At 38.1% G+C, this 16,211-nt stretch overlaps 1 protein-coding gene across 4 annotated transcripts in view; it reads left to right on the top strand.

Moving 5' to 3' along the window:
- The window catches only part of LOC117991625 (protein prickle-like), a 363,781-nt gene extending 347,885 nt beyond the window's left edge, over positions 1-15,896 (top strand). For all 4 annotated transcript variants that reach the window (XM_069505430.1, XM_034979220.2, XM_069505428.1 and 1 more), the window contains one exon: positions 12,468-15,896. In XM_069505430.1, coding sequence (XP_069361531.1) covers positions 12,468-13,502 — 1,035 coding nt within the window. In that variant the 3' untranslated portion in view covers positions 13,503-15,896. The remainder of the gene's footprint in view (positions 1-12,467) is intronic.
- Positions 15,897-16,211: the final 315 nt, after the last annotated feature.

Raw genomic sequence — 16,211 nt, 5'->3', positions numbered from 1 at the left:
TTAGATAAGGCTAGCTTTAAGTTTTATTGTAATAATAAAATAAAAAAAACTTAATACGTGTAAATTAGGCTTTATTGATAATAATAAATAACGTTTTTTTTATAAGAACATGATAAATTACAGATTGTATTATCTATTAGAAATTAAAATTAGTATTACTAATAGGTAAGTAAAAGTCTTAAAGATATATTGTTAATTACAGTCATAAATTTAAAGAATATCCTTTCGTCCGAAAAAGATCTGGCTAACCTACTCTCAAGTCGCGCCTAGCAAAGTTTTACTTCATCAAGGCAATTGTGCGTCCATTATTTAGCTGTCGATGTATTTTATACACGAATTTCCATGTCGAGTCCCTTGACCCCAACAGTTGCGGCCAATAAATCAAGTGGCCTATCAAACTGGCCACGGAGGGCTTTGTGAGTGGCCCGGGGAGGAAACAGCCCCCACCGGAAGCGATAAGGATTTGGGTCGAAAGCGGTTAACCCTCTTTTCACCCGACAACTGCAAATCCAAAGGGAGGATTATGGTTTTAACAGTCTTATCTATGTATGTCAATCCGCACTAAGCCCGCGTGGCAGACTATGGCCTTAACCCTTCTCTTTCTGAAAGGAGACCCGTGTACCAGTAGTGGGCTGACGATGGGTTGATCATGATATGATGATGTAAGTAGGTATGTTTTTATTTATGTGACGCCAAAACTATTGAGCCGATTTTCATTAATGAGATTTTGGCATGGGTGTAGTTAAAGACCTGGAGAGTGACATATATGCTACTTTTTATCCCGGAAAATCAAAGACTTCCCACAGGATTTCAAAAACCTAAATCCACGCGGACGAAGTCGCGGGCATCAGCTAGTAATAAAATATACCACGCGAAAGAAAACAATTTTAGTGTGGATATGAGAAAAAAATGTACAAGAAAAATCTATATATATATAAAAGGTAAAGGTGACTGACTGACTGACTGACTGATCTATCAACGCACAGCTCAAATTACTGGACGGATCGGGCTGAAATTTGGCATGCAGATAGCTATTATGACGTAGGCATCCGCTAAGAAAGGATTTTTGAAAATTTTACTCCTAAAGGGGTGAAATAGGGTTTTGAAATTTTGTAGTCCACGCGGACGAAGTCGCGAGCATAAGCTAGTCTATAATATATTGTGTTGCTCATCGCAAATCTCGAGAACCGCTGAGCCGATTTCGCTAATTTTTTTTTATAATATTCCTTGAAGTACAAGGATGGTTCTTACGGAGAGAAAAATTTAATTCAACCTCCCCCTCAATTTTCTAAACTCCACCCGAGCGAAGCCGGGGCGTGTCAGCTTATCAGTTAGTTATAAGTATTTCACAGTTTATTAAGAGTGATCGGGTTTTAGTTCTGATTTTTATCGGAAAGCCCTATGTTGACGTAAAAGCGCTAGGCAATGTTATTGATGGTACCAAATTTGTGGGTAGTTGTAATGAAATTACTAGGTTTTTTGTATAAACCTAGATTGTAAGAAAATTACTACTTACTATATTTCGTGTAAATATGTTTTAATTTCGGTCTTTCCTCGTAATTTCGTATGAACTCAGGCCAGGAACTCGATTATGATTGGGCTTATGGGGCCTGTGATTAGAGCTGTATAAAGTGGGCTTTTTATTATAATTTTTATAGCGCTAGAATTAAGTTTCATAAAACGTTACTAATTTAGCTACACTACTTTTAATCTTTATTAACAGACTGGTACGAATAACTCTTCAAATATAGTTTATATACCCATAATAAATAAGCATTAATTTACTAGTTCCGTTTTATTTTATTCTCTTACTTCGTCCGCGTGGACTACTCAAATTTCAAACCCCTATTTCACCCCCTTGCAAAGGATTTCCAAAAATCCTTTCTTAGCGGATGCGTACGTCATAATAGCTATCTGCATGCTAAATTTCAGCCCGATCCGTCCAGTAGCTGTGCGTTGCTAGATCAGTCAGTCACCTTTTCCTTTTATATATTCAGCCCCCCAATTGTGTAATAATAACCATTTCATGGCTATCGCAATCGTCAAGAATTCTGCCCTTTGATTGGCTGTGAAAAAATGTAAACAGCGAATCAACCAATCAAAGGGCAGAATTTCTTGACGATTGCGATAGCCATGAAATGGTTATTCTTACACAATTAGGGGGCAGATTTTCGCTATAACCACAAATAATAAAAATTTCAAAATGACAGCCATTAAAAAGTACATAATCTTGTACGATGGTACGGACGTGATTGAAGGACAAACCAACAAACAAACACACTTTTGCATTTATAATATGGGTACTGATATTGTCGGTAGGTATTCAAAATTACAAACAACTCAAGAAAATAATAATTAATGACTTTTTTTTTATTATTATTATTGACATACAAGAAAATTTACATATAATAGGTAGTACGCATTGTAAAAAAAAAACCACAGAGGTTTGACCCTCAATGCGTACGTCTGCACATTACATCATGCCTACTTTTGTCAAAAAACAAAATTTATTTCGATTTTTACAAAATTTATTCGAAAGCGATATGCAAATACAAAAACGATTACATGATGTAATTATTAGCGATGTCAGTTATTATAACACGGTACTTAGCAACTTTAAAAAGGCATACAAATTTCCCGGAAGAAAAGTTATTTCACTCAATTAGCTATAGAAATGCAAAATGCATTTTTGCGCGAAAGTAATTTTGAAATGGTTAAATTGTTAGCACACGTGAACGCATATATTCGGTGGAACATCATATTTGCATAGCTTTGTATTATTACGATTGTAATCTTTTGCTGATTATAATCTGTCTGATTCAAAGGGCTTTGTTTATTGGCTCACATATAGAATGTTGTATATTATACTTTATGTATACAGAAAGTATTCTGTATACATAAAGTATTGAGTTTTTATGTTTAATATTATATATACAGAAAGTATTCTGTATACATAAAGTATTCAGTTGTTATGTATATTATGTATACAGAAAGTATTCTGTATACATAATACTTTATGTGTTTATATTTATATTTGTATTCATGTACCTACTTTACACAAATGCAACAGGCAGGTGACAGGTGATTACTGATATGATACCACAAAAAGAAAACACGAAAAATCAATTTAAAAAATCCTATATTTTGTAAAAGTTCACGATATATTGCAAATAAAACATCTGACGGACGCTAGAGATCTGACTGATTGACTGACTGATCTATCAACGCACAGCTCAAACTACTGGACGGATTGAGCTGAAATTTAGCATGCAGATAACTATTATGACGTAGACATCCGCTAAGAAAGGATTTTGAAAATTCAACTCCTAAGGGGGTGAAATAGAGGTTTAAAGTTTGTGTAGTCCACGCGGACGAAGTCACGAGCATAAGCTAGTAAAATATAAAATAGTTAGGGGGAAGTAAGTAATATAAAGTGGGTTATAGCGGCCATACTGCGGGCAACCATAAATAATAATTAATTTCACAAAATTGTGTTATGCCGATGAGGAGCGATAGGTATGCGCGATTGTGGGCTCGTGGTGCTCGTGGAACATGCGACAGGGAACCCTAGCCAGCACGCTACACCTAATGCCCGCGATTAAACTATCGGTCAAGCGCGAGTCGGACTCGCACACGAAGAGTTCCGCACCATCATACAAGAAATAACACTTTTTAATTTCTGTTAATTTTCATGGCGGCAATTTTGAAATATTTATTACTATTTATTTATACTTCGTCCGCGTGGATTTAGGTTTCTTAAAAATCCCGTTGGAACTCTTTGATTTTCCGGGATAAAAGTTAGCCTATGTCCTTCCTTCTCCAGGATGCAAGCTATCTCTGTACTAAATTTCGTCAAAATCGGTTGAACGGATGGGCCGTGAAAGGCTAGCAGGCAGACAGACAGACACACTAGATCAGTCAGTCAGTCAGTCAGCTTTGACTTTGATAAATATATAGATTATATGTGGACTGTGGACGTATATGATGATGAATAAAATTATCTGAAAAAAATGGAATCTTTAATTATTAAGGTGTCACTTTTGTATTTTATTGTATTTTAACCTTGTATTTTATTTAGAAACAAAATTACTCGTACTTACATCGTAATTTAATGGACGAAACAAGGTCATCCGTTATGTAATTGACTCAATAAATTGATAATTTGTAATTAGCAACAAAATATTACGATGTTCACAATAATTACTGACCGCAAAGAGACCGCAAGTAATCTCATTAGTTAAATAAACGTTTAATTTGTGTTCGGCATACACGGCCATTACATACTAACTTTTTTCGGGAGGTCGTGTAACAAAAACCGGCCAAGTGCAAGTAGGACTCGCGCACCGATGGTTCCGTACTCGGGTATTTTTTTCGACATTTTGCATGATAAATCAAAGACTTAAATGATGCATAAAAATAAAATGTATAATCTGTTTTAGAATGTACAGGGCTACCTATATGATACAAAGATATGAAAGGGCTACCTGCACATTCTAAGTTGGTATAGTTATCTTTTTTATACTAATTATTTTATCATGAACACATTTTAGTTTTTTTGTGATGTAACTACAAATTCACAGTTTTTGCATTTTTTCCTTTATTTGTGCTATAAGACCTACCTACCAAATTTCATGATTCTATGTCAACTCACTAAAACTCTGTAAACGTACGGTGTATGAATCCATGCATTGTCGCTGCCCGGGATCGAACCCTCGACCTCCCGAATAGGAGAGGGGCGTCTTAACCACTAGGTTATCAGTCATCACCAATTTTTTTAAACGCGCCTAGTAACAAGAAATTATTTTATGTGAAACAAGTAAAAAGGTACGTGCGATCGCGGGTAGCGTGTCAGACGATCATAAAGCACGCCCCACACTAGCGACACGCGATGACAGCTCGCGATATGTGCGCCATAGGATTTATGCAGATATTAATTATCTTTTAATCTAAAACCATTTTTATCAACAGCAATTAGCTGATACCCGCTCTTTTAAAAATCCCGTGGGAATTCTTTGATTTTCTGGAATAATAGGTAGCCTATGTTCCTCTCCTTTCATTTATGTATGAAAAAGATCATGCCAATCCATTGATCCCATCTATGTAGATTTCTCAGTGGCACACGTGATTGAAGGACAAACCAACAAACCAAGAAATGGACACACTTTTGTATTTTATTTCAATTCAATTTCGATAAAATTTATTTCATTGATGCCCCTTCACTTAGCCCGCGCGGGGTTTTAAAAACCACGTAGGAACTCTTTGATTTTGAGTAGCCTATGTCTGTCCCGGAGTGTATACTGTAAACTAATTCTGTACCAAATTTCATTAAAATCGGTTAAACGGATGGACCATGGACACCATTTCGTATTTATAAAATTAGTAGAAAATAGTTATGAATTTTAGCATCATCAGCCTTTGACTTCGCGTGGATTTGATTTGGATTTTGGACTGCAACTCTCGTGAATAAGTAATGAATTAAAGTAGTTTAGCTATGAAACAAGTTTCGCCTGAATTGTTGACCCCACTGGGAACCTAGTTTTCGCAATCGAGCCCTTAAGTGTGTGCCATAATTTGCTAGAGGTCAACAATACTATTAGAAACACTTCAGTCTGTTAAACAAAACCTTAACCTTTTAGACACCTGGCTATAATTTTTCACCAAAATGTCAAGAACAATGCAGTGCAGGCGGTGCAGTGTAAGTACAGACAGCAATGCGGTATTTACTTATCACACACGGTGGTCTAGCGTAGGTAGGTACTCAGGGCATATAAAAAAACTAGTTTATGCTCACGACCTCATCCGCATGAACTACACAAATTTCAAACCCCTATTTCACCCCCTTGGGGGTCTAATTTTCAAAAATCTGCTGTCTGCATGCCAAACTTCGTGACGTGTTTAGTCGGTAGGAGTCCGACATAACCCCGGTGGCATCCATGATGGATTTTCCTCACGAGAAAAAAAAAAGGTAAGGTCTGTGAGAGTTCAGTCCGATAACGAAACAAACAAACCGTTTACTTACGTATTATATTATATTCTTACGTCAATTTGATTGAAGCTACTTTAAATAACTACACTATTTCTGCTTCAGTGATTAATAACCATTTACACAGGTTTTCCTGTACAACTTTAAAGGATAAAGTGAATATAATGAAAATTGGAATAAATAGGTAAAGCAATGTCTATGAATATCAACTACATACATACTTTAAAAAATGGTTGAAACTTCTAAAAAAGAAAAATACTAAGTAAAAGCTTACGTTTCGGGGGTGGACTAAAGTTTTTTGAAAATTATAGTGTTCTAGCGACCCGCCCCGGCTTATATTACCGCACGGGTAGCTTATTACAATTTTCGTAGCGATCTCTATTTTTAAGGTTCCGTAACTTTTAGGGTAACTTTGTTGTCTGTCTGTCTGCCTGTCTGTCGGTCTGTCAAGAAACCTACAGGGTACTTCCCGTTGACCTAGAATCATGAAATTTGGCAGGTAGGTAGAGCTTATAGCTGATATTTGGGGAAAAATCTGAAAACCGTGAATTTAGGGTTAGATCACACAAAAAAAATTAAATTGTGGTCATGAACTAATAATTAGTATTTTCAACTTTCGAAGTGAGTGACTATATCAAGTGGGGTATCATATGAAAGGTCTTTACCTGTACATTCTAAAACAGATATTTATTTATTTTTGTACATCATAGTTTTTTAATTATTGTGCAAAATGTCGAAAAAATACGACTGTAGTACGGAACCCTCGTTGCGCGAGCCTGACTCGCTTCTGGCCGGTTTTTTTAAATAATATACTAATACTAATTATTTGTTCATGAACACATTTTAATTTTTTTCGTGATGTAACAACAAAATCACGGTTTTCGAATTTATTCCTTTACTTGTGCACTTATAGGTTTTCTTGACAGACACGACGGACAGACAGACAGACTACAAAGTGATCCTATAAGGGTTCCTTTTTACTTTTGAGGTACGGAACCCTAAAAAATTAGAGATCTCTGCAAAAATTGTAGATGCCTGCAAAAATTGTAGTAAGCTATCCGTGGGAAGCCGGGGCGGGTCGTGCAGTCATATAGTCGTCCTATTATTTAATAATCACACACAGAGCTAGATCCGTGTAACAGCACACCATGATTCATACAAATTCCATCACAATCGGCACCGGCACGTGAGGAGCGCCTGCGTTGCGCACACGGCACACGGCACACGGCACACGGCACACGGCACACGGCACACGGCACACGGCACAGTGCAGCGCGACCACGTGGCTGGTGTTTCCTAAACACTCCTCTGCCACTACTACTATGTTTCTACCACGTGTCAAATTATAATGTCTCCTATCCGGATTTCCTGAAGCTGCGACAGCTTAGTGAATAGGAGATCCGCCTTCTAATCGGAGGTCAGATAAAATTCAACCCCTAAAGAGGTGAAATAGGGGTTTGAAATTTGTGTAGTCCACGCGGACGAAGTCGCGAGCATAAGCTAGTTAAAATAATTAACATTGCAGATATCTGAACACAGCGGTGAACTATTTATTAAACTGCGTTTCTCGAAATTATATTCGAAAGATCAATTTTGAGAAATTCTGGGCCGCGCGCCGTTGAAAATCAAACATACACATCATGCCTGACGTCACAATATATTCAAAACGGTGTTCAAAATTTCTCAAATATAAATTATAATTATAGTTAAAAGTTAAAGTAATTGTTGAAACTTCAGCGGTAGACAATAACCGCTTGATAGTGAGAGAGATAACGCGGCTCCCAGCGCCGGCATGCAGTGAGAGACAGGCGACCTATTGGCTCTAACCCAGGGAACAAGCCTCTTACAGAACTACTATAGTGTAGAGGTGGACTATTTCACAATTAGCATGTGAAAAATCACGTGAAAAGCCTTTTCATATTACGTAACACTTGCTACCTTACTTAAAGTAGCATAGCATGTGAAAAATCACGTAGCAACATCATTTATTACATTTATTTTAATTCCGCTTAATGGTTAGAGGAGAAGGAGATGAAGATAGAGCGTACGAGTGAGAACTCTCGCATTGCTAGATACCCTATTATAATAAGCCATTGTTAGAAAGTGTAGCAATAAATCGTTTGCGACGTTTCACTAAATGTGAATTTTCGGATCATAAGTGCAAAAATCCTTTTCAGTCAAAAATCGCCTGTGAAATATCAGCACTATTAATTAGTACCCTTATTATAAATGCGTGTGTGTTTGTTTGTTGGTTTGTCCTTCAATCACGTCGCAACGGTGCAACGGATTGACGTGATTTTTTTTGCATGGGTAGGTATAGATAAACCTGGAGAGCGATTGGCTATTTTTTATTACGGAAAACCAAAGAGTTCCTACGGGATTGTTAAAAAACCTAATTCCACGCAAACGAAGTCATGATCATAACTCAACAAACGATTGTAAGCGCGAAAATTGAAAAATCGCTCCGTGAGAAATCGTTTATGAAATCATTGTTAAGTAAAATAATAACTTCAACAAATGAAAATGATTTGCCAGTAAGTCCATCTTTACAAAATACACTTCGTTACTATGTAGTGTTACTGCGTTATCTAAAGTTAAATTAAAACCCATGTATGAAATGTGAGACCTAGATTTTTAGCACGAAATAACCATTGTTATATTCTAAAAGCCTTGTTTTTTCTGCTACACTGTCATCTCACATCTGTCAGACAAAACCACGTTGGAATTGTGTATTTAAGTACCTACTTAATTTTTGAAGAAAATAGTCAGATTCTAGCCGGCTCTCTTCATTAGGTTTAGGTAGTTGTAACTATTATATGGATTCACTATTAGATATACGGATTAGAAAAGATTGAACGTAAATTTTAACTACATAAATGAGAAAAAATATTGTAAAGAACAATTATTACAAGAACCTAAAAAATTTGGAATCACTACTATTACAAATGCGAAAGTGTTTGTTGCTTTATTGATTTGTCCTTTAATCACGTCTCTATGAAGCAACGGATCGACTGACAGACTGATTTATCAACGCACAGCTCAAACTACTGGACGGATCGGGCTTAAATTTGGCATGCAGATAGCTATTATGACGTAGGCGTCCGCTAAGAAAGGATTTTTGAAAATTCAACCCCTAAGGGGGTGAAATAGGGGTTTGAAATTTGTGTAGTACACGCGGACGAAGTCGCGAGCATAAGCTAGTTGTGAAAGAAAAACTCACATACATGAAAAATTACTTTTTTTTTGGCAGTCGTTTAAAAAGCAAATTTTAACATGTAGTTTGATAAATGAAAATGTCTGATATTCCTTATCATTCGGAACACGGCCAAAACAAGCCCTAATTCAAAACTACACACGTCTCATAATGTTAGCGCCAGCCGGCAGCCAGTTAGCGACAGGTACCGTTTTAAGGGTTCCGTACCTCAAAAGGAAAAACGGAACCATTATAGGATCACTTTGTTGTCTATCTGTCTGTCAAGAAACCTGTTACTTCCCGTTGACCTAGAATCATGATATTTGGCAGCTAGGTAGCTGCTATAAAGCAGACATTCGGGGAAAAATCTGAAAACCTTGAATTTGTGGTTACATCACACAAAAAAAAATGTGGTCATGAATTAATAGTATTTTCAATTTTCGAAGTAAGATAATTATATCAAGTGGGGTATCATATGAAAGGTCTTCACCAGTGCATTGTAAAACAGGTTTTTATTTTTTTTTATTTTTTTTATGCATCATAGTTTTTGAATTATCGTGCAAAATGTCGCAAAAATACGACTGTAGTACGGAACCCTCGTTCCACGAGCCTAACTTGCACTTGGCCGGTTTTTAAATATTAATAACTCTGTAGGCCACTAACGAACGTACGAAATGTATAACCTCGGCGTGGGAACCCATTGTGTCCAGGGAACTTTCCTGGGGTCGACCACTGAACCTAGTGATAACGTACAAAGCCCAATTAGCCATGTTTACCGGCTAATTAATTAGCCGAGCCGAATATGGATTAATTAGAGGGGGGCTGACCGAGCGCCGCGGTGAAGCTGACCCGATTTTGATGTCACTTTATTAGGGTGTTGAAAGTATTTGATTCGCTTAATTTCAAAGAGATGTGACACTTCCTTGGTTAAAATAGTTTGTTTTATGGTCGTTTCCCTTTGATTTGATTCTAGCTAATTTCTAAAATTTCCAAGATTTCTTTTAAAAATGTTGTTTATAGAACATCTGAGAAAATTACTTACATCTGGGAAATCTTGTATAAATATTAATAGGCACAGAGAATTCAACCTAGGTTAGTAGGTACGTTCATTTAAGCTGTGATAGCCTAGTGGTTAGGACGTCCGCCTTCTAATCGGAGGTAAGGGGTTCGATCCCGGGCACGCACTTCTAACATTTCTGAATTATGTGCGTTTTATGTAATTAAATATCACTTGCTTTAACAGTGAAGGAAAACATAACCTACACAGTTAATGCAATAAAATGTATTTTATTCTATTCTATTCTATCGTGAGGAAACCTGCATGCTTGTAATGTGACATGGTAGTCCTTATACGAACTTCAATTCCTACCTATTTTCCCTACCTACATAGTTCAACTTTTTTTTATAGTACAGTAGTAGTTTTTAGTATAGTTTTTATACTTTTTACATAGGAACACGGCGTGGAATCTAGTAAATTTCCGTGTTTTAACTTTTAAAAAACAGTGAGAATTAGTCTGAAATTAACATCATGTATCTAGATTGTAGATTTTTTTGTTATAAGTTATAACAGCTAATTTGTATAGTTGCTATAAACAACTAAGGTATAATGACTGCGAACGTGACGTCAATAACTTTAGGTCTTTGCCCCAATAAGTAATAGCGAAAATTCATTGTTATCATAATCACACAACTAACATTATAAATGGGTAAGTGTGACTGTGTGTCTGTGTGTCTGATAGCTTTTTACAGCCCATCCATTTAACCGATTTTGACGAAACTAAATACCTACAGCGGTGATACAGTGGTTATGCCTATGAGTATGACGTCCGTCTTCTTTTCGGGAGATCGGGGGTTCGATTCCGGGTACGCACCACTAATTTTTCGGAGTTATTTAATATTACTTGCTTTAACGGTGAAGGAAAACATCGCGAGGAAACCTGCATGCCTGAGAGTTCTCCATGTTCTCAAAGATGTGTGAAGTCAGCCAATCCGCATTGGGCCAGCGTGGCAGACTATGGCCTAAACTCTTCTCACTCTAAGAGGAGACCCGGCTCAGTAGTCGGCCGATAATGGGTTGATCATGAAGATGTACCTACAGAGATAGCTCGCATGTCGGAGAGGGACATAGGGTTACTTTTGACCCTGAAAATCAAAGAGCATCCAGGGGGTTTTGAAAAACCTAAATTCACACCGAAGAAGCCGCGGACATCATGACAGCATCCTGGAAACTGATATTGGCTACTTTTTACATAACTGCGGCGAAGCCCAAAAGGAGGGTTATGTTTTTAATCTGTATGTATGACCGCTTATAACTACTCAACGGCTCAACCGATTTTGATAAATGATAAGTCAATAGATTCGTCTAGATGGCAGAAGTGTCACTGGGTACATAAAAATCTTAAAATCAAAATGGCTGATTTTATACGCTTTAAGTAATGTGAACCGTGTGACCGTGGCGTGTGGAAGTCCCCACAAGGGACCTATGTCCAGCAGTGGACCTCTATCCGTTGATGATGATGATGATGATGAATGTGCAGGCTAAGGCAAACCGCAGTCGGGTTTTTTTGAATTACTTGCCATTCCAAAAAATCAAAAAGTTCCCACGAAATTTTTAAAAAACCTAAATCCACGCAAACGAAATCGCAGGCAACATCTAGTAATTTTATAATGATTACTATCGCCTTACTAATATATGCAATCTCCGCCGTCGACGCGCACATCTTTCGTTAGTTGCTTAATTGTGTATGAAAAAAATTAAATCGTTTCGAAACATTGCATAAAAAGTTCACAATGTATTCAAGAGGGTAATTAAGACCGAATTATTGTCCACTGTCATACGATACGACAGTCGTTACGCGGGTCATTTGTTTGGGTTCCGTACCCGAAGGTTGCCAACGGGACCGTATTACTAAGCTTTCGACAGCCGTCCGTCCGTCCGTCTGTCTGTCTCGTGACCCAGGGACATCCCTCCACCTCCCATGGCCCCACCAACTTCTCTGCTCTCAGGACTCCCGTTTGGTCTTAGTATTTTCCCGGGGCGCCTTCTTGACTCCCTATAAATTATTTTATTTCTACTGTGAACTGTAATAAACTGAGGGTTAAAATTATGACAAAATGTGTTTGTTGTCGTTATAACAACAAATAATAAAAATTTCAAAATGGCTGCTATGACAATTAAAAAAATTAAAAGAGTTATATCTTGTACGATGGTACGGAACCCTTCGTGTGCAAGTCCAACTTGCACTTAACCGATTTTTGTTCTGTTGCCTAATTGGAGCGTATCTTTCGCAGATCATCCTGGCCGACGAGTGCACGGAGGCGGAAGGCAGAGCTTGGCATATGAAGCACTTCGCTTGTGCCGAATGCTCCAAGCAGCTCGGCGGACAACGCTACATCATGAGGGAAGCGAGGCCCTATTGCTTGCCGTGCTTCGACAACTGCTTCGCGGAGTATTGCGACGCGTGCGGCGAGCCCATAGGCGTCGACCAAGGTCAGATGTCCCACGAGGGGCAACACTGGCACGCGACGGAACGATGCTTCGCTTGCCATACCTGTCGAGCGAGCTTGCTAGGTCGCCCGTTCCTACCACGAAAAGGAGCCATCTTCTGTTCCATAGCGTGTTCCAAAGGTGAGCCTCCCACACCGTCCGACTCCTCGGGCCCCGGTCCGCGGCCGCCTCGAGTTCCTCGACCGAGAAGGATACCGTCACCAAAATCACCGACAAGTAGATCGCCACAGAGAGAACCTTCCCCACACAATATAGATGCCGATTCAGAGCCAAGCGGCTCCATGGCGTTAGAAACCCCTCCGCCCCACCCCCCACCGCCACACGCTTGCCTCAGCCTAGATAGAGCTTTAGCGGATCTCAGGTTGGAACAATCCATGACGGAACACCAAATACAGCCTTCCCCAACTTCCGAGGAAATAACTGACGTTCCCGATTTGAATTGGAAGCCACCTCATCCTGTAGAAGCACAAACTGTCGTCACTCCTGGGCACTCCACTTCAATGCCGGAGCTAACGCTGGTTGACGGCAAAGCTAGGAAGCCTAGAGGAGGCAGAACGGTCAGGTTTTGTGGGGACGACAATGAAGCGTTTGAACCTGATGAACCGGTCAAAAAAGAGAAGGTCAGAGATGACGACGCAAATAGCTACTGCAGTACCTGTTCTTCGTCTTCTTCGTCGACGGAGTCGTATACCTTGCCTACTAGAAGAGCGTACGGGGGAGTTAGGATATCGTATGTTCCGAATGACGCCGTGGCGTGTGCGAAGCGAGAGAGGCAGAGGAAGAATGCCCAACACGATAAGAACTGCATCATTTCGTGATCTTGGCTCCTCATCGTGCCTCCCTCCTAGTGACATCAACCTCCGAGCGAAAGACTGACTTTTTGATAATTTTAACTCTATCCACAGAAAGAAGTTGGTATAGCGCTCTCTCTGTTACGTAATCACATACAAAAGATAGAGACAAAAATCTCAGTGGGTGCCGACTATTTTGATAACCAACTAATCACAAACGAAACTATGTTTTCTAATTTGAATTTCGAATGTTTTTGAAAACGTTTTCGAATTGAATTTCGAATGTTTTTTGAAAACATGTTTATGAGTTTGTGATTGGTCGGTGACCCAAAATGGTTAACGCCCACTAAGATTTTTGTCTCTATCATTTGTATGGGATTACGTAACAGAGAGAGCACTATACTACTTTCTTTACGCGGATAGCTAGTATCTACATATAGTTGTTGTAGCCCCCCCTACATGCCATAGTATATAAATAAATAGCATTATGTAAGAAAAATGTCTTCCTTGGAAAAGGGGTGTAACTGACAAATAGTATATTAAGCAGATGGCAATCGCAGGCGCATGTCGGTAACCATGTTTTGACATACACGCGGACATTATGCCTTCAGTATAAAAGGCGAAATTAAAGGATTTCGAACAAATCTATCTCATTCTATAATTGTATACTTAATCCGTCGCTGAATGCCATCACATTCGCCGGGATATACCTTTTCTATTGACGGATATCGAAAAGGGTTATTTTTTGCAAACATTAAATATTTTGCAAAAGGGGTTTAAAACGACCTCGGTGGTCGAAAATCCAGCTTTAAATTACCGAAAAATTATATATAAATATATAATTTTTTTATTTACATATCTATTCTAAGCTGAGCTGTGATAGCCTAGTGGTTAGGACGTCCGCCTTCTAATCGGAGGTCGGAGATTCGATCCCGGGCACGCACCTCTAACTTTTCGGAGATATGTGCGTTTTAATTAATTAAATATCGCTTGCTTTAATGGTGAAGGAAAACATCGTTAGTAAACCTGCATGCCTGAGAGTTCTCCATAATGTTCTCAAAGGTGTGTGAAGTCTACCAATCCGCACATGGCCAGCGTGGTAGACCATGGCCAAAACCCTTCTCACTCTGAGAGGAGACCCGTGCTCTGTAGTGAGCCGGCGACGGGTTGATCATGATGATGGTGACGATGATTCTAAGCTTCTGTAATACGTATATATACTCATATCGTGTTTGAAAAACGTTTAATTTAGGACATATCCCACTTTGCCAGTTAGATGTAAGGGTTTGTAATTAGTAGATAAGAGATTATTATGAAAATGTAAAGAGACTCAGTACAAAACTGCCTTGTATTATTTTGTAATACAATTTTTGTATGTCAGGAATGTGTGTTCAAATTGTAAATACGTTGTAAGAATAATAATTTAAGCTAGAATTAAGATTGCCTTAAGATTAGTTACAAATTACAACACATATGAGTTAAAATGTAAAATGAGAATTTTCTTCACTCAATCTGCAAATAATGACAATATTAGAAACAATACATAAAATCTGTTGACTACAATCTACTCCTCGTGCTCATATTTATGTTTTCCAATAATCTTCTCTATATATAAAAGCGAAATACCACTCGCTCATTCATACTGACTGACTAATCACGAAATCTCAGAAACTATAAAGCTTACAAACTTGAAATTTGGAAGGTAGGTTCTTTCTAGAACGTAGGTGTCAGCTAAGAAACGGATTTGAGAAAATCCGGCCCTAAGGGAGTCGAAATTGGCATTTAGGTATTCTGGGTTCCGTGCACTGACTGGGTGAGACTGAGTGAGTAGCTAGTTAGTCCTTTGCAGCGGGAAAATTTCTGATCTCATGAGAAACCAGATATTTTACGCGGACGAAGTCGCGGGCAACTGCTAGTTACTTATATTATGCATTTGTGGTAAATTAACTTAACACTATAAATTAATTATTAAATGCGAATATATTTAGAACTGGTTAGTGAAGGATTTTGTTGTGTTGTTTTTCGAGGAGTTGTTTCGTTTTCAATCTATATGCTTCCTACGTACCGTACAATAAGTAATTACTTGCGAAATATCTTCATTTATGTACTATTTATTTATTGCATCCACATTATTGTATTTTATAACCAAGCATTTAGAAAAACTACAAAGGTTTTCCAGTTACAATTCTCCCAAATTATCACTAAAAACTACTACCTAATTAGTGGGACTTTGAGATGAAAAACGTATGTAATTATTTCCTTCCTTTTTTTCTACTAAGTGTAAAATGTTCATCTGTGACTATTTTTGTTTTCTAAGTTAAATAGGTATTCAACTGTAACTATTGTAAAACTTGAATAAATATTACGTAAAGTTTCTAAGTTATTTGTAACTTCGAGAGAATAAAATGTTTTTGATAAAATGTCTATTTGTTTATTTAAATATCCTATGTCACTCGGCCCATAACAACGAATCAATTGACGCCTCATTCATCAAAATCGGCCCATTAGTTTAGCCGCTACATTGGAACACCCATAAATACAAACGTACATACATACATAAAGTGCCAAAATCATAACCCTTTCTTTTGGCTTAGCCGTAGTCGGGTGAAAAGGAATCGAGCGTTTTCTCTCATTATTTTTGATTACGACTTTTATAATACAGGGTGTAGAAATATGCATCATCATCATCAACCGATAGACGTCCACTGCTGCGAAGGTCTTCACAGCACACGTCAC

This window comes from Maniola hyperantus, chromosome 20, assembly GCF_902806685.2.
Source record: "Maniola hyperantus chromosome 20, iAphHyp1.2, whole genome shotgun sequence".
In the NCBI taxonomy this organism is placed as follows: domain Eukaryota; kingdom Metazoa; phylum Arthropoda; class Insecta; order Lepidoptera; family Nymphalidae; genus Maniola; species Maniola hyperantus.
Note: the sequence above shows the minus strand (reverse complement) of the source record. Positions and strands in the feature narration are given on the sequence as shown.